The following is a 21792-nucleotide window of genomic DNA, read 5'->3' as shown; positions in this document are numbered from 1 at the left end:
TATTTGAATTTAAGTCTTTGCTGAACAATATCATATCATCAACGAATAAGCAAATTGTTACTTGACTATTCTTAAATACGCATGACCATCCGCGAACTTCTTTCATATCACATTGTTCAATCAGATATGATTTGATCGTTTCATACCAGTTTGCACCACTTTGTTTCAAACCATAAAGTGATTTCCTCAACCGTATTAACTTGTTGTTCATTCCTAAATGTGGTGGAGGTCTTATGTATAATTCTTCTTTGATGTCTGCATACAAGTACGCCGAAGATATGTCTAATTGTGTAATGAAGGAGTCATCGTCTAATGCAAGTGATAGGGATGTCATCAACGCATAATGATGTACAGTGTTGGATTGCATACCTGTATCGTACGTATCAGGATGCTGAATGTCACCTCTTGCAACAAATCTAGCTTTATGAGTTCCGTCACGTTTCTTGTTGAAGATAAACATTGAGTTTATTACTCTTTTAGGGTCTATTTCTTTTCTGTCATAATATTTGTCAGTGTCCCAAGTATTCATTTTCAATAGTTGGTTGACTTCTTTGTGGTATGCTTCGATATATTTTTCCTTTTCTTTTATATCTTTATTATAGGTGATTGCCTCATCGTATCTTAAGGTTGTTCGTATTGGTTTGATTGATTTTACTGCTTTTACAGCCGCGATTAGATGTATTCGTTTCTTTGACCTTGGAGGTTCTAAACTACGCATATTCTTACTATTCCATGTGTCTCGTGATACCTCAATTTCAGTTTCATTATCTTCTAATGATCTTTTCTTACTAGTGATAGTAGCAGAGATATTAGAGTCATCCATACCATCCAAACTGGAATTAGTTTGATGAGAATTTATCGGTGGGAGTTCTTTAAATGGGTCAGGGAATTCGGTAGGAGATTCTGGAGGTAGATCAGGGAGTGGGAGATCAGCGATAATAGATTCCTCGGTATTCTGTTCAGAAACAGTAGTTGGCGTTTTGATAGGAACAATATTGTGCGATGAATTATTTTCCGGTGGAGAAGCATCGATTGAAGGTGAACGGTGTATAATCCTTCTCTCAGTCTCTTGGTCACTTATCTGCGGAACAGTTTTGTTGTTGGTACCACCCAAACTGGGTATTGTCACGTTTGTAGAGTCAGTATCAATGTCGCTGTGTGAGTCTGAGTCACTCAAATTATCAGATTCACTGGCTTGGTATGAATTTTGTGTGTCAGATTTGGACAAAGGGGTAAGTAAAGGAACATCTGATTTATTTATACCACCCGAACCGGCACTGTCGGTAGCAGAAATTTGGGGGATGTTAGATCTCTTCTTAGATGGAAGAATATTAGATTCAGATATGTTAGGATCAACTTCTTTGGGTGCACGAAGATTGATTTCAGATATAGGTTTTGAATCTTCAGTATGAGTTGATGGAGGTGGGGAGTCAGTTGGAATCGGAACGTTTGAAGGGACATTTCTCTGGTGGTCAGGGTTCAGTTCAACGTCAGATTGAAAATCATGGTCAGATTCTATGTTAAGATCGTTAGATTGTTGGATCTCATTTGAAGCAATGAACGATTGATATGAAGCAGTTATACGATTCACGTCTTCATCGAAGGTGAGTGCGTCGTAATTGAATTGGTCTAATCTGGATTCCTTGCCCTGAAGAATAACGTAATTAGTTGTATCTACTGTCTTCTTCAAAGATGGGACATAGATGATATATCCATAAGAGTTTCGAGATGGATGTAGAGCGTAGCCAGGAATGCCACGAGGATGAATTTTGGAGTCAGGGTTATGATTATTGACTATAACGGGTTGACCGAAAGGTAATAAAGTACTGATGTCGAGTCCTGCCAACCCAGCGAGTTGTCTTGCGGATTTTTTGCTTTTAGGTGAAGCTAGTGAGTTCCGTACGATAGTAGAAAATTCGACTGCCGAGAACCATAGATGATTCGGTAGACCACTACATTGCAGTTGAGTACGACAGTCATCTAATAAGGTACGGTTCAGCCGTTCAGCGACACCATGTGCTCGGGAATCCGCTGTGGTTGTATAACATGGGGTTATGCCATATTTTTCAAGGAATTTATGGAGAGTTTTGTTAGTGTACTCAGAACCACGGTCCATTTGAATAACCAAAACATTGGACTGAAACTGGTTTTTAATGAAAGCTAGTATCTTAGTAAAGATATCGAGAATAGAGTCCTCGCGACGGTCGTGTAATGGATAAACCCAACGGAATTTTGTTTTCTCATCAGTGAATGAGATGAAATAGGATGGTGCACTCTTTGGTAGGTTGTGAACAGGCCCAAATATGTCAGTATGTAAGTATTGAAAAGGTTCATATGAACTTTGGTATTTTAGCCGTGATCCTATGATATGTCTATGTTTGGTGCTTTTGCCGATTAAATAATCGGGACATTGATAATCAGTAGCGTTAGACCAGTCAACATCTGATTCATTAAAATACGTAATAGTGTTCTTTTTAAGTGAATATCTAATTGTCTGGGCATTGGCATGCGCAAGCATCCGATGAATGAAAGGATAAGGATACTTACGTGTGTTTTCACTTGTGTGAACGTTATTAATTGTGGGTACTGAGATATTCGACGGAAGCAAGTACCTTTTAGACACCCAGTAAAAGTCTCCATGTTTTACGATAGGTGCAAGTACGGTGCCGTCAGGTCGTTCTAAGACGTTTTTGGTAAAGCACGCTGTAATATTTAGTGCAGCCAGTTCATTCAAACTGAGTAAGTCATAGGCTATGTTAGGTGTGTGCAATACCTTTATTGTTGTTTTGGTGTCGTCCTGGAAGTGAAATTGAAGATCACCAACAGCGTTAATTGGTATATTGTTTTTTTGAACATCAACTACGCTTATGTCGGGATTAGATATCGCTGAGTGTATGTGATGGGCAGATCTTATAAGAGTTCGTGATGCTCCTGAATCAAGAAGAAGGTGTCCAGGAAGATCATCATCGGAATGATTCGTATGATTTACTGTAGATTCAGTAAGTTTCTGGCCTAAGATGAAGGTCGTGCTTATTGTTCAATTGAATCGGTTCAGTAGTTGATTTACTGATGGAATCGTTGTCAGTGCTGGGAGAGTTATTAGATGTGGATACATTATGAGCCCTGGCTGTTTTCGATTTCGAATTATTTGTTTTTTGAGGATTCCGAGCTATAACTTTGGGTTTGGTTGTATTCGTATAGCTGCGAGAATCATTCTTCTCATCACTCGGATTTCTCCTGTAATTAGGTTTACTGTTTCTCGATTCCTGTTGTTCTTCATAAATAGCATGGATATCTAAGAACAGTTCAGCGACTGTCATATTTAGATGTCGATGACGTGTGTAGCGTAAAAATTTATATTCGCCAGATAGACCTCTCATAATTAATTGGCATGCGACCTTGTTATTGATATGAATGCCATTATTATTTAGTCTGTCGATAATGTTTGTGACTTTTGTTTCAAATGCATCTGCAGGTGTACTGCCATTATATTGCAAATTTGCCAGGGTCACAATGTCGTTTGCCTCTTGGGTATCAGATTGCGTTTTTTCAATACTTTTGGAAAGAATTTTCATGATATCCGTATAATCAACAGATAGGATGTCTTTGACCCAGGTAGGTAGGAATTGAGAGGGAGCAAATATTTGAAAAGTGTTATACAAGAAGGTGAGTTCATCATCAGTGATCTGACGTACGGGTTTTCCGTTTACTGTCGGAATAATATCACCGAGATTCGAGTTTTGTAAAAATTTGATGTATGTTTTAACCCAATTTAGAAAGTCATTAGGTGAGGTTAACATTGGTGGTGGTCTGACATATTTTTTAGTGGATGTCATATCAGAGTCCGCTGAGGATGAATCAGTAAATGTATTACCTGACTCAGGTGATGGGGTGCTCAGAGGCTTTCCAACTGATGGTGGATACTGCGGAAACTGTGATTGTGGCCCAGGTGGAAAGTACATAGGCGACATTTGATAAGGTGTATACGGAATCATAGATGGGTGTCCGTAAAATGACCAACCAGATGGATTGGCTTGGTTTTGGGTCATCATGCACTGCTGTGGGTACGGCCCATTCTGTGGTGAATGTGACTGAGCAGTTTGAGGAGAGGCATGATGGGGGTTCTCTGGAACAGCTGATGAAGCAGGTGTTGTTGTCTGTTGAGAGTTAGCCTTAGTGGAAGCCTTATCATATTCTTGAATTTTGGAAGCTGAAACGTCTAACGGATCTTGATTTGTGTGGACTTCCTTAGAAGTAACCGAAGCACAGGCGCTACCATGAGAATTATGTGGGTAATTAGATAATTGTTGGGATTCCATTGTTACTAAAGGCTATAATATTAGGTATATAGAATATACTAGAAGTTCTCCTCGAGGATATAGGAATCCACAAAAGGGAATCGATAGTTCTACATAGTGTTATTATTTTATCTTCTTTCTTTTTATATGTTGTCATTCATTATCCTATTACATTATCAATCCTTGCATTTCAGCTTCCATTAGATTGGATGACTGTTTCTCAATCTTTATGCCATCCTCTTGCACCGCATATTATAATATACTATTAAATAGATGATATTAGAATTTCATTCCAACAGATATAAAATTTCATCCAACAAGAAGCGCAAACAGTTGATGATTTGCGCTGATTACATTAATGTGGAGGCCTTCTTTCATCAATTTTTCTGTTGTATCTCAAGATGAGATACCTCAGCATTACTAGATTTACCAACCTAGACATAAAACATGTATGAAACACGTACGAAACAATAGACAAGATTGAGTATACTAGGCAACCTACTTGCCTAAGATGAACCAAACTAACCAAACGTATAAATACCTGAACAATTAGTTTAGATCCGAGATTCCGCGCTTCCACCCTTTAGTTAGATTCAGATCTTATATAGATTATATAGGATAAGTAACATTCTGTGAATCACGATAATAATAAGTCTGACAACAAGTTACTCTCCTAAACGACTTTAGGATTGTCAAGACATCCGGTATTACTCGAGCCCGTAATACAACATTTTCAACCAATTAGTTTCCGATATAGTGTAACGGCTATCACATCACGCTTTCACCGTGGAGACCGGGGTTCGACTCCCCGTATCGGAGTATTTTTTATAGAGCTTTTTTTTTTTCGTTAGTTCCGTGAAAGAAAATTTTTTTCTTCTTTTCGGAGAAAAAACAAGGAAGGAGAAAGATTTAAGAATGATAGCTAGATTATGTATTCCTTAATACGAAGGAGAGATTTAGATTTTTCTCATGTTATCATGTTTCAATAGTTAACGAAGACATTTATCTTTGAAACTGCAATTACAGTAAAGTAAAAGGAATTAAAAATAAAGAAAAAAATGGGTGCTTGGTTATTTATCCTTGCTGTTGTTGTCAACTGTATCAATTTGTTCGGCCAAGTGCATTTCACAATATTATACGCTGATTTAGAAGCTGATTATATCAATCCAATTGAATTATGTTCCAAAGTCAACAAGTTAATCACCCCTGAAGCCGCGTTGCATGGTGCCTTGTCATTACTATTCTTACTGAACGGTTACTGGTTTGTATTTTTACTAAATCTACCGGTTCTAGCATACAATTTAAACAAGATCTACAATAAGGTCCAGTTATTGGATGCTACCGAAATATTCAGAACTTTAGGTAAGCATAAAAGAGAAAGTTTTCTAAAATTGGGTTTCCACTTATTGATGTTCTTCTTCTACTTGTATAGAATGATCATGGCTTTGATTGCTGAAAGTGGCGATGACTTTTAAATAATAAGACATTGAAATTTGAAAAAAAAATAAGAGGCAAAGAATAATGGAAATACTTAACGGTCGTCCATGGATTGAAGGAAAATTGAAGATAAAAAAGATAATACACGGAATGTATTAGTTCTGTGCTTCCCTTTTTTCTTTTTTGCTTTGTTTCTCAATTGTCGGTGGAAGTTATTAAGTTTTTCTTTCTTATTATACTAGCATCTATTAGAGTTAAAAACGGTAAATAATAGGTTACTGTATAAATGTGTACATAAAGATTTGTATAGCTAGTATGTCATACAAATTCAAATTCCAAAAAAAAAAAACTAAAAGGATGCGCCTGATTACGAAAATGGTTTAAAAAGGGGAGTATGCCTTTACAGTTACCTCAGCAATGATTCGAAAAACCGAAGGAAACTAAAGCACTGAAGTTAGAGCAAAAGATATATAAAAAAAAGAGTTTAACTAAATCTGAATCTAAATGAAAATGAAAATTTCTATACATAAATAACGAAGAATAAAATACTAAAAATGAAAAAATTAAATAAAAAAGGTAAATCGTAATAAGAGAAAAAAAAAAAAGGAAAAATGTCAAAACGTAATCATGAAAAAAAAAAAATTCAAATGTTGATTTTTTTTTTTAATTTATGATTTTTCAATTTTTTTTTTTGGTAGTTGCAGTTTTGTTATTGTAATGTGATGCTTAAAAGAACTTACCAGTTTCGTAGACTTCACCTCTCTTACTAGCCATTCTAATAGCAGAGTTCTTACTTTCCTTGATGACGGCCACTCTCATATCAGCCAAGACGTTTTGAGCGGCATTTGAGTGACGGTAGACACCACCACTGAAAGCCTTGGTAGCGTCCTTACCTAATGCAGTCTTGATTAAAGTTTCACCACCTGGATGTTCAGAGATATAACCAGATACGTCGTGAACAATACCGGAGATGATAACCAAGCCCTTGTTTTCCTTAGACTTAGCCAAGAAGGTTTGCTTGTCCCACATTGGCAGATCAGTCAAAACTGGGCCCCAGTTGATCTTGGCCTTCTTTTGGTTGATCTTCTTTTGTTCTTGTTGAATCAAAGCTTCTTCAATAGCGTTTTGAGAGAATCTCTTCAAGTCGTATGCTAGACCAACCAAAGAAGTCAAATAGATGATAACCTTGGTTGGATCGTATTGGTACCACTTAATAGCGTTTCTGTAATCAGTTGGGAATTCGTGGTGGAAGTTATGGTAACCTTCACCAAAAGTAACAATAGCGGTAATCCAGTTGTCACGAGGGGTTCTTCTGTCATCGAATGGTTGGGTACCGATGTAATGAGCCATAGAGTTAATGCAAAAGGTAGCTTGTTGAATAACAAAGACACGGATGAAACCGGCATAGATCAAACCACCCATGTAGTCGTTGAAGAAGTAACCACAAATAACAGTTGGAATGACGAAAGCGGTCAACAGCATCAATAAGATGTAGTGTCTGTGTTGGAATCTAATGGTCCAGTCGTCAGTCATATCAGTGATATCAGCTCTGGCCTTGTATTTTGGATTTGGCTTCAAAAGCATCCATCCCATGTGGGAGTACCATAGACCTCTACGAGCATCATAAGGATCTCTCAAGGTGTCAGTGTAACGATGGTGAATTCTGTGAGAATGGCCCCACCATTTAGCGGACCCCTCAACGGAAGCACAACCGAAAACGGCGTAGAATAATCTCAATGGCCAGTGAGCGGAGTAAGATCTGTGAGACCATAATCTATGGTAACCGGCAGTAATAGAAACACCACCGACAGCGTAGTAGAAAACGGAGAAAAGGAAAACGTTTAAATGCAAAGGTACCTTACCTGAAAGAGCGAAATACCAACCAACGATTGGCATACCACAAACAAGAACCATGTTCAACCAGTTCAAATGTTGGTGCCAATTATTCAAAGTCCATGGCTGTTCAGAGATGTGAGTTCTAGTTTTAGCTGCTTCTTTTTCTTGGTTGTCCTTTTCCAGCAGACGATCCAAATTAGACTTCTTTTCGTTTCCCTTCTTGTCGAATTCCACAGAAACCATTTCCTTGGAACCCATTAAAGAACCAAAACCGTTCACGATTCTTGGTGCTTTCTTATTCAAACCAGTAGCCAAAATATTAGCCTCGGTTAAGTCGACCTCATCGACAACACCACCGGCGGCAGAGTCGTCCTTTGGAAATTGGTCGTCAATCAACTCAATAGTAGTTCCAGAAGTGGGCATCTTTGTTGTAATGTTTTTAGTAATGTTTATAATATGATCACCACAACTATCTATAACAATGATGTTCTATTTTATCTAATAAAAGAATATAAAGAAAGAGAGAAGTAGGAGAGATGGAAATAGAACAATAAATGAATCAAGATCTGCCCCCATATATATATGAATATGCAGATTTGCAAGACTCGATGAGCCAGGAGCCGATGATTTGCTGCATATATTGTTAACTACTATTATTTCCACTTTTGTGTGCCATCCTCATAGCCGTAACAATAGGGATAGCTATGTCTGAGTGGGTAAGACTCCTAGAAGCACACCTGGTTGGGCACTAGATAAGGTTTGTTGAGTGTTCAACGTCCGAAAGAAGGCTGCCGACTATGCGAAGGGAACCTTAAGCCGTTATTACCTCTGCCTGCCATAGACGATGTGATTCTTACGAACAGCACCAGAGCCAAGCCAACTGGGGCGGCCTGCAGAGAAGGCTGGGATACCCGAAATAGCTCGCTCAACAGCTTTTTTCTTCTACGGAAGCCCACCAGATAAGCGCCTTTGTTGGGCCCGCTAACCCCGGGACATGCCCGGGCTCGGAGTTAGTTTTTGGCCACCGGGCGCCCGAAAAATGCTTCAGAAAAAGTCTTCGTCCCGGGGTATTTTAGACGTATATAGCGATTGGAGAGGGTTACCCATCCTCATCCAGAGATATTGTCACGTGGTTTTATAACCCGGACTGGAACTACATATCCGCTAATCCTTAACTTATTTCCATGTGTCATTTTTTTTTTCTTCCTTTTTTTTCCGCCCGGCAAATGAAATGAAATTGTGTGAAGGAGAAACCATGAGGTTTTTGAGAAACTTCACAGATGACTTTAATCTTAGCAATATCATCTCAGTAATCAGCTCTGCAAACGAAACTCATTTTTTTGTTAAAAACTTATCAACATAACGATACGGCTACCCCCATAACACCATCTTTTCAGCAAGACTTACTCAATGCCCCAAAATACAAGACACACGTCCATTGTGGAAATGCTTTCTACCCCACCTCAATTACCGAATTCCACTGATTCAAATAGTTTGAGCGAACAGACGGAAAAGAACAGTGGAGGGAACAAAAGCGACACAGAATCACTACATAAATCTATCTCGAAATCTTCTTCTTCATCTTCTCTTTCCGCGCTGGATAACACGGAATATTCAAACAATAATGGAAACTCCTTGTCCACTCTGAATTCGCAGAACCTGTTGTCTGTTCATAAGCAAGAATGGCAACACACTCTTCTTTCGAATTTGGTAGAGCAGAACAAGCTGATTTTTATTAAAGGTTCTATTTCAGTAGAAGAAGCATTCAACACTCTAGTCAAGCACCAGCTAACGTCTTTGCCTGTGGAGAATTTTCCAGGGGACATGAATTGTTTGACATTCGACTATAATGACCTCAATGCATACCTTCTTCTTGTGTTAAACAGAATTAAAGTGAGCAACGACAAGATCACTTCAGACTGCCAGAATGGTAAGTCTGTGCCTGTGGGCGAAATAGTAAAGCTGACACCAAAGAATCCATTCTACAAATTACCTGAGACGGAAAACTTATCGACAGTAATAGGCATATTAGGCGCAGGTGTACATCGTGTTGCCATCACAAACGTGGAAATGACACAGATCAAAGGTATTCTTTCTCAACGTCGATTGATTAAGTATCTGTGGGATAATGCGAGATCGTTTCCCAACTTGAAGCCTCTCTTGGACTCTTCCCTTGAGGAACTGAATATTGGCGTACTAAATGCAGCTCGTGATAAACCTACGTTCAAGCAATCACGTGTTATATCCATTCAAGGTGACGAACATCTAATTATGGCCTTACATAAAATGTATGTGGAAAGAATCTCCTCCATTGCCGTAGTTGACCCTCAAGGAAATTTGATTGGTAATATCTCTGTAACGGACGTCAAACACGTTACTAGAACTTCGCAATATCCTTTACTACACAATACATGTCGTCATTTTGTCTCGGTCATTTTAAATTTAAGAGGTCTAGAGACCGGTAAGGATTCCTTTCCCATTTTCCATGTGTATCCAACAAGTTCCCTGGCAAGAACATTTGCCAAGTTGGTGGCTACCAAATCTCACAGATTATGGATAGTACAACCAAATGACAATCAACCATCAGCATCTTCCGAAAAATCCTCATCGCCATCACCAAGTACTCCACCCGTAACGACATTGCCATCGCTTGCATCGTCATACCATTCAAATACGCACTCTTCTAGGATGGCCAACTCTCCTGTTCTAAAATCTTCAGATACATCAAACAACAAAATAAATGTAAATATAAATTTGAGCGGTTCTCCGCCTTCTCAGCCGCAATCTCCATCGACACCAATGCCACCACCTCAAAGTTCAAATAATTGTCCCGCATCCCCAACTCCGGCACATTTTGAAAAGGAGTATAGAACAGGTAAATTGATAGGTGTTGTGTCTTTGACTGACATTTTAAGTGTTTTGGCAAGGAAACAAACACATCATAAGGAAATTGATCCGCAGATGGCAAGAAAACAGAGAGGGCACGTTGGCTGAAATATACTAGAGAAAAGGAACTGGCTTCATTTAACTACATATATATATATATAGGGTTTTTTCTGATTTTTACTTTTTTATCCCAATAAAGTTTAGTTTTTTTTTTCATCATTTACTAGGCGAGGTTTTTTGGGCCCTCTTTCTTTTTTTTTGAGAATAGTATACACATATATATATATATTCCTTAAAATCAGCCATAGAAAGTTCAATTGTGTGAGATTATTAAATGTTGAGATTTTTAGATTGTGATTGCGCAAAGCCTCCACAATCAACTACATGATAAACCCGGTGGCGAGGAATCTTCTAATAAAGAGATTCTATCAGCCAAACTTGAAAAGAGCTCCGCCGACTTCTTTGCTTTTGAAGCAGAAAATACGTTTGGCCCAAAATGTTAACAATACGTCCAAGGAGAACCCCATTTCATTCTCACAGACAGTGTCCGAGATATTTAGTGTCTTGCAACCAAGTGCACCAGACCTAGACGAGGACAAAACCATTGGTTTGAAACGCGATCACCTATTAACTGAACGTCTAAACAACGGCGAGCTTGGTCTCATTATAAACAAATTCTTCAATCCATCTTTGTCACATAATAATCACTTAATAGATACGGATATATTACTTCAAAAATTTCCCAAGCTAAATGACAATGATTTGGATTTATTGAATTTTGCAATAAATGAAAGAATGCAAGGAGATTGGAAGAATCTAAAGCATAATTTTATCCAGCTATGGTATTACAATGCATTTGGCTTTCTTGGACCTCGAAGTTTATTTATCCGAGCAAACTCTTCCTCGCCGCTAAAGTCCCAATTCTTGCAACTTCCATTCATCGAATATAATTGGTTACTTCTACAAAATAACAAAAATGTAAATCTATTACCTGCTGATGTGCAAAAAGTGGTCAAGGTTTTTCAGCTCGACGGCAAAAGGTTTACTTGGAAAAGCATAGATCCATTCAGTAAGGCCATAATTTCATTTGTCGTTTTTGTTTCCATATTTGTGTGGTTGGATGAAAGTACAAAACAGAAAACTAAGGAGCCACCTACACAGAACAGCACCGCAATTTCAGCGTGAAAATCAAGGGTGATCTTCGTTCTTGTATTTTAAACATCAGTCCCTAATGATTTTTTTCCTTGTTTTTTTATTTTTTTATATATTATATATTAAGTTATCTATGTAAATAATTCTTACTCTAAATATGTATTCCTTGAATCAAGCACGAAAGATACGGGTATCGGCAGCAAGCCAATAACAAATTGTCCTTCTTTCTCATTTCATGTTGTTTTTCCAAGGAAATTTATGGTAGAGTAGTATTTCTTTTTAGTATATTATTTATATGCAATGTTTCTATCATTATTAAATCTTCTTTATTGTACAAAGCAGCAGATGGGAGAATAGAAAGGAAACGAATAGATAGATGAAAAAACTTATGATGAAGCAGTATATTTGATTGAATAAAAAGGCAATCAAATAAATAAAATCGACAGGGTATTCATCACTAAGATTCTTTTGTTTTTCTCAGTCTGCTTCGTCATCGTCATCGTCGTCATCGTCGTCATCGTCCATATCGTCCATATCATCTTCCCAAGACTTCTCTACCGTCTCTTTAACTCTTTTGACGTACTGTGATTTATGATCTTTAAATAATGTTGCAGCTTCAACGTTTGCTGGTGAAGCTGGATTTGGATCGTTGAATAAACTTTGAATGGATGTCAGTATAGATGCCACATCGTATGTTGGAGTCCATCTGTTCTGCAAAATATCCAAACAAATTTCCCCATTTGCATAGACATTTGGATGAAACATCTCACTCAAAAATTTGACATGCGGTGGCTTATTGGGGTACTCTTCATCAAACTCCAATAGCAACCTAAATGTGCCATCTTCATATGGAGTATCGGCAGGCCCAATAATCATAGCATTCCATACCATGACGTTATCAGGTAATGGTGAAGCAGATACTCCCGGTGGGGCATCTTCCTTCATACGTTTGAAATCTCTCATCAACCTTCTTCTAGCTGGTGTGGACATAGCGTGTGCTTTACCTGTTAGTTTCTATCTACCCAAAAAATTCTTGAAACTCAATCTTTACTGACTTTCTCCAATTTATTATTTATGTCACCTACCCTACAACTTGATAGTCCTTTCCTTTTTTCTCTTACAAACTCCATTTGCTTTCATTTTTATTTTTCCACAGTTTTCTACTCTCGGCTACCCGGAGGTGCCCTTTTGATATGCCCATCATTCCGGATAATGTAGTTATTATACTAACTTCCGAATATGTATTTGTTTTTTGGTATATAGTACAAGCGTGGGTGGCTCATACTTTATCTAATTGCACTTTCTTCGTATGTTTCATCAAGTTGCCTAATTTTAATACAACATCGGTGCCATATCCAGGCATTGAATGCAATGAAAGGTCACCGTTCCAATACTCGGCATACACTTTACACATAGCTAAACCAATGCCAAGCTTGTACCTAAAAGACCGCCTTAATAATTCAATTAAGGGAGTTTCATATTTGATGTGCCCATTGATGATACTAGGATAACTCATTGGTTCTAATGACGTATGCATATACGGTTTTAATGTTATTGACTGCAATGACTTAAGGTTCGGGTTGTATTTATTATGGGAATGTACTTCGTCATAAATAGATACTGTTTGTAAACCAGGTAACTTGTGAAAATTGTTCAAGGATTCTTGAGCTCTTTCTTTTGATTTACCGAAAGACCATAAATTTTCATCATCATGAAGGACGCCCCCAGCCTTATCCGAGATCCTGAATAAATAGGATTCATCGTTACTTACTACAGTGACTATGATTGGTTCCGGCTTTTCTAGTCCCTTACGGATATAATGCTTCATGGTTGCTTCATAAGTATTCCGGAGGATCTCCCCTAATAAATACTTCAAATGTGTAGGCAAAAAGTAAAAGCTCAGTTGGGTGTCACCTTCGATAATGAATTCTGGCATAGGAATGTCCTTAAAGTACATGTCTTGAATGAATTTTTTAGATTCTTCACTGGCTTCCAATAAATATTTCATAGCACTACATTCTTGAAAGATATCACCCAATACCAAGGTGTTTTCTTCCTTACCACTAGTGTAGTTAGCTGTGATACTGACGTGTTCCTCCACAATTAATCTTCTCGATATTCGAGCCCTTAACAGATCAGATAGCAGTTGGTCCATTTTCTCACGAGGATAAAGGTCCAAAATTGTACATTCTAAAGCCCCCATTATCAAATGTGGTAAATTTAGAGTATTGAAGCCTTCTAACATATTTTTGATAAAATCTGCAAATTGAGAAGCGTCATCCAAAGTTCTTATAGTTGGGTATTTTCTAAAGCTTTCAAAGATGTTGTAATATGACTCATAAACTTGAACAAAATGGAAGTTGTTAACAACATTAAATGGGAGTTGTTGCAATTGATTCAATTTATGCGCGATCCTAATCACAAGCTCTTCCTTTACGAACTTTCCGGAGTTGATGATTTTGGTTCTGGTCAGCTTGGTAGAATCGTCATAATATTGCGCTAATTGCGTTAATGATACTGGGTTTGGACTTCGTTTTAAGTAATTTTCTACTAGAACCGTTCTATTATGGTAGTAATGCTGAGGGTTAATATATTTGGAGTTTGAAGGGTATGCCTTCATGGTTTCCATGATGTAAGGTGCTAATTCTTCATTTACAGGCCCTATGCAGTATTTCGTAAAATCAGGGATCTGTGAAATATTAGATGTTCTGAGAAAGTGCCGGTATCTTATGCAATTAAATTGGTATTTAGACATAATGACAGAACTATTTACCCATCGGCCGACCTCTCGCAATCTTCATCTTTTGCATACTTCATGGGCTCTAGTGTATGAACCCCTTCGCCTTTTATTTCTTGATATTCGGGCGCTGAATCCTAAAAAATGAAAAAGTTCGGTTGACTCAGAACAGTGTTTCCCTATATTAGAATAATGAGATTCGCCCAGAACCAAAAGAAAGGAGAGGGTGACAAACTTATTATGTAGTTTATGGACGTATGTTCGTTTCTTCTATATATGCTCCCAAGGTATTGTTGGCAATGTTGATGAATGCCAATTCGGGTTCACCTTCTCCTTGAAATGATTCTGAGATTTCTTTATTGATGAGTGTTAACAGTCCCAAATCCCATTTATTTCTTAAACTAACAAAAAATTTCATATAAGTTAGTACCAAAAGTAGATCACCTTGCGTTCTTTTCTTTTGCTTGGCAACGGAAAAACATATTAAGGCAATGCTATGAATAGATGCCATGCGATCTTCATTAATGGTGACGTAAGGTCTTGGGGGTAGTTTTGGCGTTATCGGTACACTATTAGCGGTATTCTCAGATTTTTGTTGTTCAGGTAAATTGACCGATTCTTCGCCATTAGGAGCCTCAGGGGCTTTAATCATCATATCTCTTAGGATGTCAAGAATAGCAATCTTTGCTGTTATATATGGACAATGTAGCAGTGTCTCGAACATGAACGTAAATGATGTGCTTTCGGGCATTAGGTACAGTATCTTTCTCAGAAGGGTAAAGTCGATTAACTTCGTGTCGTTATTCGCTTCATTGCAAGTTTTCATTAGTAACATTTGTAAAAAGGCTGTGGTAATGTGACCTGGAAGTTTTTGTAGGGCGCATTTTATTTTCTTCGTGGAGGTTTCGGTTATGGATACCCACAGCCAATAGCGTACTGAACTTTCTAAAAACTTATTTTCGTATATTTCTGAAAATAACGAAGCTGTCGTACACCGTAGGTACAAGTAAATTGCACTTTGGATATCAATTTGTGGCAATAAGTGCGTACCGTTTTTAGAATAATGTATTGCAGATAGGATTAAGACTCCATATTGGTCAGGCTCTAAATTTTTTTCATCGGCTAGTTTCTTTATTTGATATGCATAAGATACTTCATACACTACTTGGTTAATTTCTTCTTCGAACTCGGGTGTTGAAGCCGCTGAGTTCAGAAGAAGAGAATTATAGATATGTCTTGATTCTTCTAAGTGCTTTTCTAAAAGTTCTTTCATATCGACACCTAAAGATGTCACATATTCGTAGTATTGGTAGCATGTCTGTAAAATTGAGGCATCGACCTCATGTTCATCTAATTTTTTATGCATTAATGTTTTAAAATATATCTTGTCTATATTACCTGGTTTGTTCTTCAGACAACTGGAAATCATGAGTACGCCCAGGTTAGCAAGTAGCTTTTTCTGTAGTACAGATTCATCACCATAGATTTTTTCAAGATCGCTTGCATCAATACCGTCAGTCAGAATAGCTGATGGTTGAGCTGGAGAATAAGTAGTACAAAAATTGTACATTATGCGCAAAATAAAGTGCACATCATCCATAGCCTGCACATTAGTTGTTACGTAGTTAACGATTGCAGAAATTGCCATGGCTAGGAATTTAGATGGATATAAAGTGTCGACTTGTTTCAACAACGAACTCATAAATTCAGAGAGAACATAAATTTTTAAATTGGGAATGAATTCTACTGTGTTCTCGGCCGTGTACTTCTCAAGCTCTGGATGGATGATTGACGGCTCATCAGTATTATTCGTCGCATCATTTCTATCGGAATCAATTAAGTCTTCATACTCTTCGTCGGATTCGTCAGTTCCAGTCGATACTATACGGAGTGTTGACACTAATTCGCAAGTGGTTAACAAGCATTCCTTCGGATTTCCATTGAGAGCTAACGCACCGAAGCAATTTATCACACTAGAAACAATGGGACTAGAAGCTAGATGTTTCTTGACATAGATGTTTTTGCATGAAAAAAACTGCAATAGACCCTTCGGCAGATCCCAGCCAATTTTCTTTAAGGTGGCTGGATTTTCCTTAAACAGTTTCAATAGGACATCCAAATAACGTTCCTTTTCTTTTATGGACTTTTCAGAGTTTACCTGTTCGTTATACATATCAATAATTGTTACAAGGGAGACAAAATCATCTTTCTCCTCCTGAAAAGCTCTGACAAGACTTTCACAAATTGTTTCAATTGACTCTCCCATGTTTACTGTGCCTCTGTTTTTGACGGTGAGTACTTTCAGCTTTTTTGATCAAACATAGTATATATATTCTTGTATCTTTCGATGAGAGAGGTTTTTGACTTCAGCGCAAATCGGTTTCACAGCGAGACGAAGGGAAAATGAATAATAATAAATACAGACAAACGCCAAACATACAAAATAAAAAACAGATATGCCAAACAGCTTGAGACTAGCGCGTTAAATTTTGCTTAAGAAGATAATTTGAAACGTCAGCAAACCCTCAATATGAGTGAACAGAGCCAATTAGATGATTCTACCATAGACAAACTGATTCCACAAATTTTCAACGAGATGAGATCTAACCTCAATAACACAACCAAGAAATTTCCGAAAAGTACGGGAAATGAGGCAAGCGATAATACTTCGGCCAGCAGCAACTCTATAAGACCATCTAACTCAATCACGACGCAATCTTTACTCAAAGAATCGGAATCGCTAGATAAAATAACAGCAATGATAAAAAATGTTACGGCCGCATTAAGAAATAACTTACCGGTATACGTTAATCAAGTGCATGAGGTATGTAAATCTACGAATTCCATATTGGATTCTTGGATCAATATTCATTCTCAAGCTGGTTACATTCATAAATTAATGAGCGATCAAAATTACTTAAAGCTAATTAATGACAGACTACACAATGAAAATGCAAACACAAATGATGAAGATGGGAGTACTTTACACAACGTGATCGAATTGAAAAAGAGGGAGGTCTTGGATCTGAGACAAAAACTAGAAAACAGGAAGGGAGAAAGGGACGATGTACCAGCAAAGGCACCGAATCAAGGCTTAAATCCAAGGTATGGCGTGCAATCTGGTAGAAGGCCCGTTTCTTCTGCTGGAAATGGAAACAACGGTAGAGTGAGAAAGATACATGTTCCTGCCTCAAAGAGGCCCAGTGGTATACCAAGAGTTACTAACAGGTGGACTAAGCCCACGGCTAGCAGCTCGAGGAAGATGTTTCGCTAACAGATCTTTTTCGGAGGTGTATTTGGGACTTAATGTATATGGAAGTTAAGATTGAGATAATAGATAAACTGATGAATAAACGAAATGTTAAATAGATGCGTTGAATTTTTTTTCTGTTTTTTATTTAACTTTTGTCCCTAATTATGTATTTGTAATTATTAGTCGTCAAAAAAAGAAAAGGTAAATAAATAAGATTCGGGTATAATTTACATTATAAATGAGAACTAACCGATTTATGCCTTAGTTTCAACAGGAACTTGATCTTCCAATAGAACCAATAAATCAGAAGAATCCACATTTTCACCATCAGAGACAAATACTTCTTTAACTTGTCCATCAGATGGAGAAGAGATGATCATTTCCATTTTCATGGCGCTCAACACAGCTACCGGTTGACCTTTCTTTATTAGTGATCCTTTATGAACTTTAACTTCAACAATGACACCTGCCATTGGTGCACCAATGTGTAATGGATCATGCATGTCTGCCTTCGATTTGGTGACAGTTTCCACTTTCTGTGATCTATCGGCGACACGAATTTTTCTCATTTCACCATTCAAATCAAAGTAAACTTCCCTTTCACCTGTCTTTTTGTTCAAATCACCAACAGCTTGCAACTTGATAATTAAAGTTTTACCTTGTTCGATTACAACCTCAATTTCTTCATCAGTTTCCAGTGGAGACAAGAAACTTCTTGTTGGCAATACAGACAGATCACCGTATGTTTCTCTCATCTTTTGGAAGTCTTCATAAACTCTTGGGTACATGTTATAAGAAGCGACATCGCACTCATTCACATCACCAAATCTGTTTTGCAAGTCTTCTCTAATTTTTTCAAGATCAAATGGCTCTAATTCCAAGCCCGGGCGACAAGTCAACTTTCTTCTCTTGTTCCTTAGAACGTCTGATCTAAATGGTTCTGGGAACCCACCATATGGTTGGCCAATTAAACCTTCAAAGAAATCCATGACAGAGTCAGGGAAATCTAGAGAATTTGCCAGGCGTCTTACATCATCGGAGGTTAATTTGTTTGAAACCATAAATTGTGCCAGATCACCAACGACCTTCGAAGTTGGGGTAACTTTAACAATATCACCCAATAAATAATTGGCTTCTCTGTAAGCTCTCTTGGTTTCGGCCCATTGTTCTCCAAGACCCAATTGTTGAGCTTGGAACAACAAGTTTGTCAATTGGCCACCTGGGATTTCATGTTGGTAAACTTCTGGATCTGGGCCCTTCAAGTCGGCTTCGAAACAAGAGTATAGCAATCTCATTTCTGCCCAATATGCATCTAATTCACGAACATGCTCAACGTTAATACCGGTGTCAATATTACCTTCTAATGAAGCCAACAAAGCATTGACTGATGGTTGTGAAGTTAAACCAGACATTGAGTTGATGGCAACATCAACAACATCAGCACCTGCTAGGGCACATGCGGTCATGGACGCAACAGCAGTACCTGCAGAATCATGGGTGTGGACATGTATTGGGAGATCAGGGTACTTAGCCCTCAATGATCCAATCAGTAGTTTGGCAGCTGCCGGCTTCATAGTGCCTGCCATGTCTTTGATACCAAGAATATGTGTGCCCATTTGGACGATTTTTTCGGCAATTTCCAAATAGTAATCCAAATTGTATTTCTTGCCTGGTTGAAGCATATCTCCAGAGAAACAAACAGTGGCTTCCACAACACCACCTGCCTTCTTCACAGCATCTACACCGACTTTTAGTTGCTCCAAATCATTTAAAGCATCAAACACTCTAAATATATCAACACCGTTATCTTTGGCTTGTTTGACAAAATGATCAATAGCATTGTCAGGCAATGAAGAGTAAGCCACACCATTGGCACCACGTAATAGCATTTGGAATGGAATATTGGGCACCAAGGCTCTTAATTTCCTTAGACGTTCCCATGGGTCTTCATGCAAGAACCTCATTGCGACATCGAATGTAGCACCACCCCAACATTCTAAAGCGAAGGCACCCGCAAGGGCATGTGCGGTTGTTGGAGCGATTATGGCTAAATCATGAGTTCTGACTCTTGTTGCGAGCAGAGATTGATGAGCGTCTCTCCAGGTGGTATCCATTAACAGAGTACCGTTGAACTGTCTGACTTGCTTGGCAAATTCAGCTGGTCCCCTTTCTAAGAGCACTTGTCTCCATCCGGATGGTGGTGCAGTCTTTGTAACGTTGATGACATTGCCCTGAGTGTCGTGCAAATGAGGAACACTTGGGTTTGATTTCAACTTTGGCAAACCAATTTGACCCTTAATAGATGAACCATTAACTGCAACGTCAGCGAGATAGTGCAATAGTTTTTGTGCTCTGTTTTGTGATGACACCATTTGGAACAGTTGAGGAGTGTCATCAATGAACGTTGTCCAATAGGTGCCATCAATGAAAACGGGATGTGTCAAAAGAGTCAATAGGAAAGGAATGTTGGTCTTGACACCTCTGATCCTGAATTCGATCAATGCACGAATCATTTTCCTACGAACAATTTCGTAAGTCGAACCGGAGCACGAGCATTTGACTAGCATTGAATCGTAATGAGGTGAGATGATTGTCCCTGCATAAGCGTTACCACCATCCAGTCTGACGCCGTTACCACCAGCAGAACGATAGACTTCTATTCTACCGGTATCTGGTTGAAAATTCTTGGCGGGGTCTTCTGTGGTAATACGACACTGAATGGCAAAGCCACGAGTCGTAATTTTGTCCTGAAATAGGCCCAACTGGGGTAAAGAGGCGCCCGCGGCAATTTGAATTTGAGCCGCCACGATATCTATGCCCGTAATTTCTTCTGTGATCGTATGCTCCACTTGGATTCTTGGGTTAATCTCGATGAAGTAGTGTCTGTTTTGGTTATCGACCAAGAATTCAGCGGTACCCGCATTCCTGTAGCCACATTCTTTCGCCAATTTGACAGCATCTGTCAAGATGGCGTCACGGACTTCGCGAGGCAAAGTCTTTGCTGGGGCTACTTCAACAACCTTTTGGTGTCTTCTTTGAACCGAACAATCTCTTTCGAAAAGATGAACCACGTTTCCGTGATTATCGGCCAACAATTGAACTTCAATATGCTTTGGCTTGTCCAAGAATCTCTCTACAAAACATGTACCGTTACCAAAGGCAGTGCGGGCTTCTGACGTAGCACGTTGAAAAGCATCAGCAACGTCGTCACCTTCTCTAACCACTCTCATACCTCTACCACCACCACCAAAGGCGGCCTTGATGATCACCGGGTAGCCGTATTCATTGACGAAGTCAAGTGCTTCCTGCACCGTTTCTATAGGACCTGGAGTACCAGGAACAGTGGGTACATTGGCCTTTGCTGCCAAGTTTCTGGCTGAGACCTTATCACCCACAGAGTCAATAACTTCAGCGGGGGGGCCAATCCAGGTTATACCCGCCTTCGCCACCTTATCAGCAAACTCTGAGTTTTCGGACAAGAACCCGTAACCTGGATGGATGAAATCTACCTGGTGTCTTTGAGCAATGGAAATGATTTCGTCAATGGCCAAATAAGCGCCGACGGGCGTATATTGACCTACTTCACCAATGACGTATGCTTCGTCAGCCTTTTGTTTGTGCGTGGAAAGACGATCTTCATGAGAGTATATAGCCACCGTTTGCATAGATAGTTCATGGGCGGTACGAAAGATTCTGATTGGAATCTCTCCTCTATTAGCCACCAATATTTTGTTCTTCTCACCTAAGAGATTGAAATTATCTCTCAAGCCGGCGAATTTTCTTTGCGACATTATCTAAGAGAAAGGCAGGGGCTGAGATTTTCCTTTTTGTTATCTTCTTTTTGTTTATCTACGTTCTTAAGACCTCCTTCTATCCATTGAAGTAGGCGATTACATATATTCTTATATACAGCGAGAGTCACTTACCGAGCATGACCCATTCCAATAAGATTAAGGTCGAGACATGATTACTATCGCGGCGAAACTTTCGCCACCTAAACCAACCATATGCGACAGCCCACTGGCTCTCCCCACGTCAACTACTACTACGGAAAATACCAAAATGTCCCGAATGATGCGGGATGACGACACGCATGCCCGGTGGAGCGGTCATGACCTCTTCCGTGCGCGCAACTGGCGCTTGCGCGCATTGAAGAGCCAATAGCATAAGAGTATTGACCGCCCAATGTCGCG

At 38.8% G+C, this 21792-nt stretch overlaps 9 protein-coding genes and 1 non-coding gene across 10 annotated transcripts; 5 read left to right on the top strand and 5 right to left on the bottom strand.

The window, feature by feature from the left end:
- Positions 1 to 5045: 5045 nt before the first annotated feature.
- Positions 5046 to 5117, top strand: SPAR_Gtrna10E. The gene has a single exon. It is a non-coding gene; the product is annotated as a tRNA-Glu (tRNA).
- A 239-nt stretch (positions 5118 to 5356) lies between these two features.
- Positions 5357 to 5773, top strand: ERV14 (cornichon family protein; the record flags this gene model as incomplete). The annotated part of the gene is made up of 1 exon (XM_033910418.1): positions 5357 to 5773. One exon carries the CDS (start codon positions 5357 to 5359, stop codon positions 5771 to 5773), a length of 417 nt encoding a protein of 138 aa, XP_033766309.1.
- A 688-nt stretch (positions 5774 to 6461) lies between these two features.
- OLE1 (stearoyl-CoA 9-desaturase) lies at positions 6462 to 7994 on the bottom strand (the record flags this gene model as incomplete). The annotated part of the gene is made up of 1 exon (XM_033910417.1): positions 6462 to 7994. The coding sequence occupies one exon, from the start codon at positions 7992 to 7994 to the stop codon at positions 6462 to 6464; it is 1533 nt and encodes a 510-aa protein (XP_033766308.1).
- A 987-nt stretch (positions 7995 to 8981) lies between these two features.
- Positions 8982 to 10565, top strand: SDS23 (Sds23p; the record flags this gene model as incomplete). Its single annotated transcript, XM_033910416.1, has 1 exon — positions 8982 to 10565. One exon carries the CDS (start codon positions 8982 to 8984, stop codon positions 10563 to 10565), a length of 1584 nt encoding a protein of 527 aa, XP_033766307.1.
- A 276-nt stretch (positions 10566 to 10841) lies between these two features.
- Positions 10842 to 11642, top strand: GEP7 (Gep7p; the record flags this gene model as incomplete). Its single annotated transcript, XM_033910415.1, has 1 exon — positions 10842 to 11642. The coding sequence occupies one exon, from the start codon at positions 10842 to 10844 to the stop codon at positions 11640 to 11642; it is 801 nt and encodes a 266-aa protein (XP_033766306.1).
- A 444-nt stretch (positions 11643 to 12086) lies between these two features.
- Positions 12087 to 12599, bottom strand: RAD6 (E2 ubiquitin-conjugating protein RAD6; the record flags this gene model as incomplete). Its single annotated transcript, XM_033910414.1, has 1 exon — positions 12087 to 12599. One exon carries the CDS (start codon positions 12597 to 12599, stop codon positions 12087 to 12089), a length of 513 nt encoding a protein of 170 aa, XP_033766305.1.
- A 289-nt stretch (positions 12600 to 12888) lies between these two features.
- PKP2 (protein kinase PKP2) lies at positions 12889 to 14364 on the bottom strand (the record flags this gene model as incomplete). Its single annotated transcript, XM_033910413.1, has 1 exon — positions 12889 to 14364. One exon carries the CDS (start codon positions 14362 to 14364, stop codon positions 12889 to 12891), a length of 1476 nt encoding a protein of 491 aa, XP_033766304.1.
- Positions 14365 to 14593: 229 nt separating this feature from the next.
- YBP2 (Ybp2p) lies at positions 14594 to 16612 on the bottom strand (the record flags this gene model as incomplete). The annotated part of the gene is made up of 1 exon (XM_033910412.1): positions 14594 to 16612. The coding sequence occupies one exon, from the start codon at positions 16610 to 16612 to the stop codon at positions 14594 to 14596; it is 2019 nt and encodes a 672-aa protein (XP_033766303.1).
- Positions 16613 to 16876: 264 nt separating this feature from the next.
- On the top strand, positions 16877 to 17620 carry DUO1 (Duo1p; the record flags this gene model as incomplete). The annotated part of the gene is made up of 1 exon (XM_033910411.1): positions 16877 to 17620. One exon carries the CDS (start codon positions 16877 to 16879, stop codon positions 17618 to 17620), a length of 744 nt encoding a protein of 247 aa, XP_033766302.1.
- Positions 17621 to 17853: 233 nt separating this feature from the next.
- Positions 17854 to 21390, bottom strand: PYC1 (pyruvate carboxylase 1; the record flags this gene model as incomplete). The annotated part of the gene is made up of 1 exon (XM_033910410.1): positions 17854 to 21390. One exon carries the CDS (start codon positions 21388 to 21390, stop codon positions 17854 to 17856), a length of 3537 nt encoding a protein of 1178 aa, XP_033766301.1.
- Between the last annotated feature and the right edge of the window lie 402 nt (positions 21391 to 21792).

This window comes from Saccharomyces paradoxus, chromosome VII (assembly GCF_002079055.1).
Source record: "Saccharomyces paradoxus chromosome VII, complete sequence".
NCBI lineage: Eukaryota > Fungi > Ascomycota > Saccharomycetes > Saccharomycetales > Saccharomycetaceae > Saccharomyces > Saccharomyces paradoxus.
The sequence above is the reverse complement of the archived record's forward strand: the minus strand, read 5'-3'. Positions and strand labels throughout refer to the sequence as shown.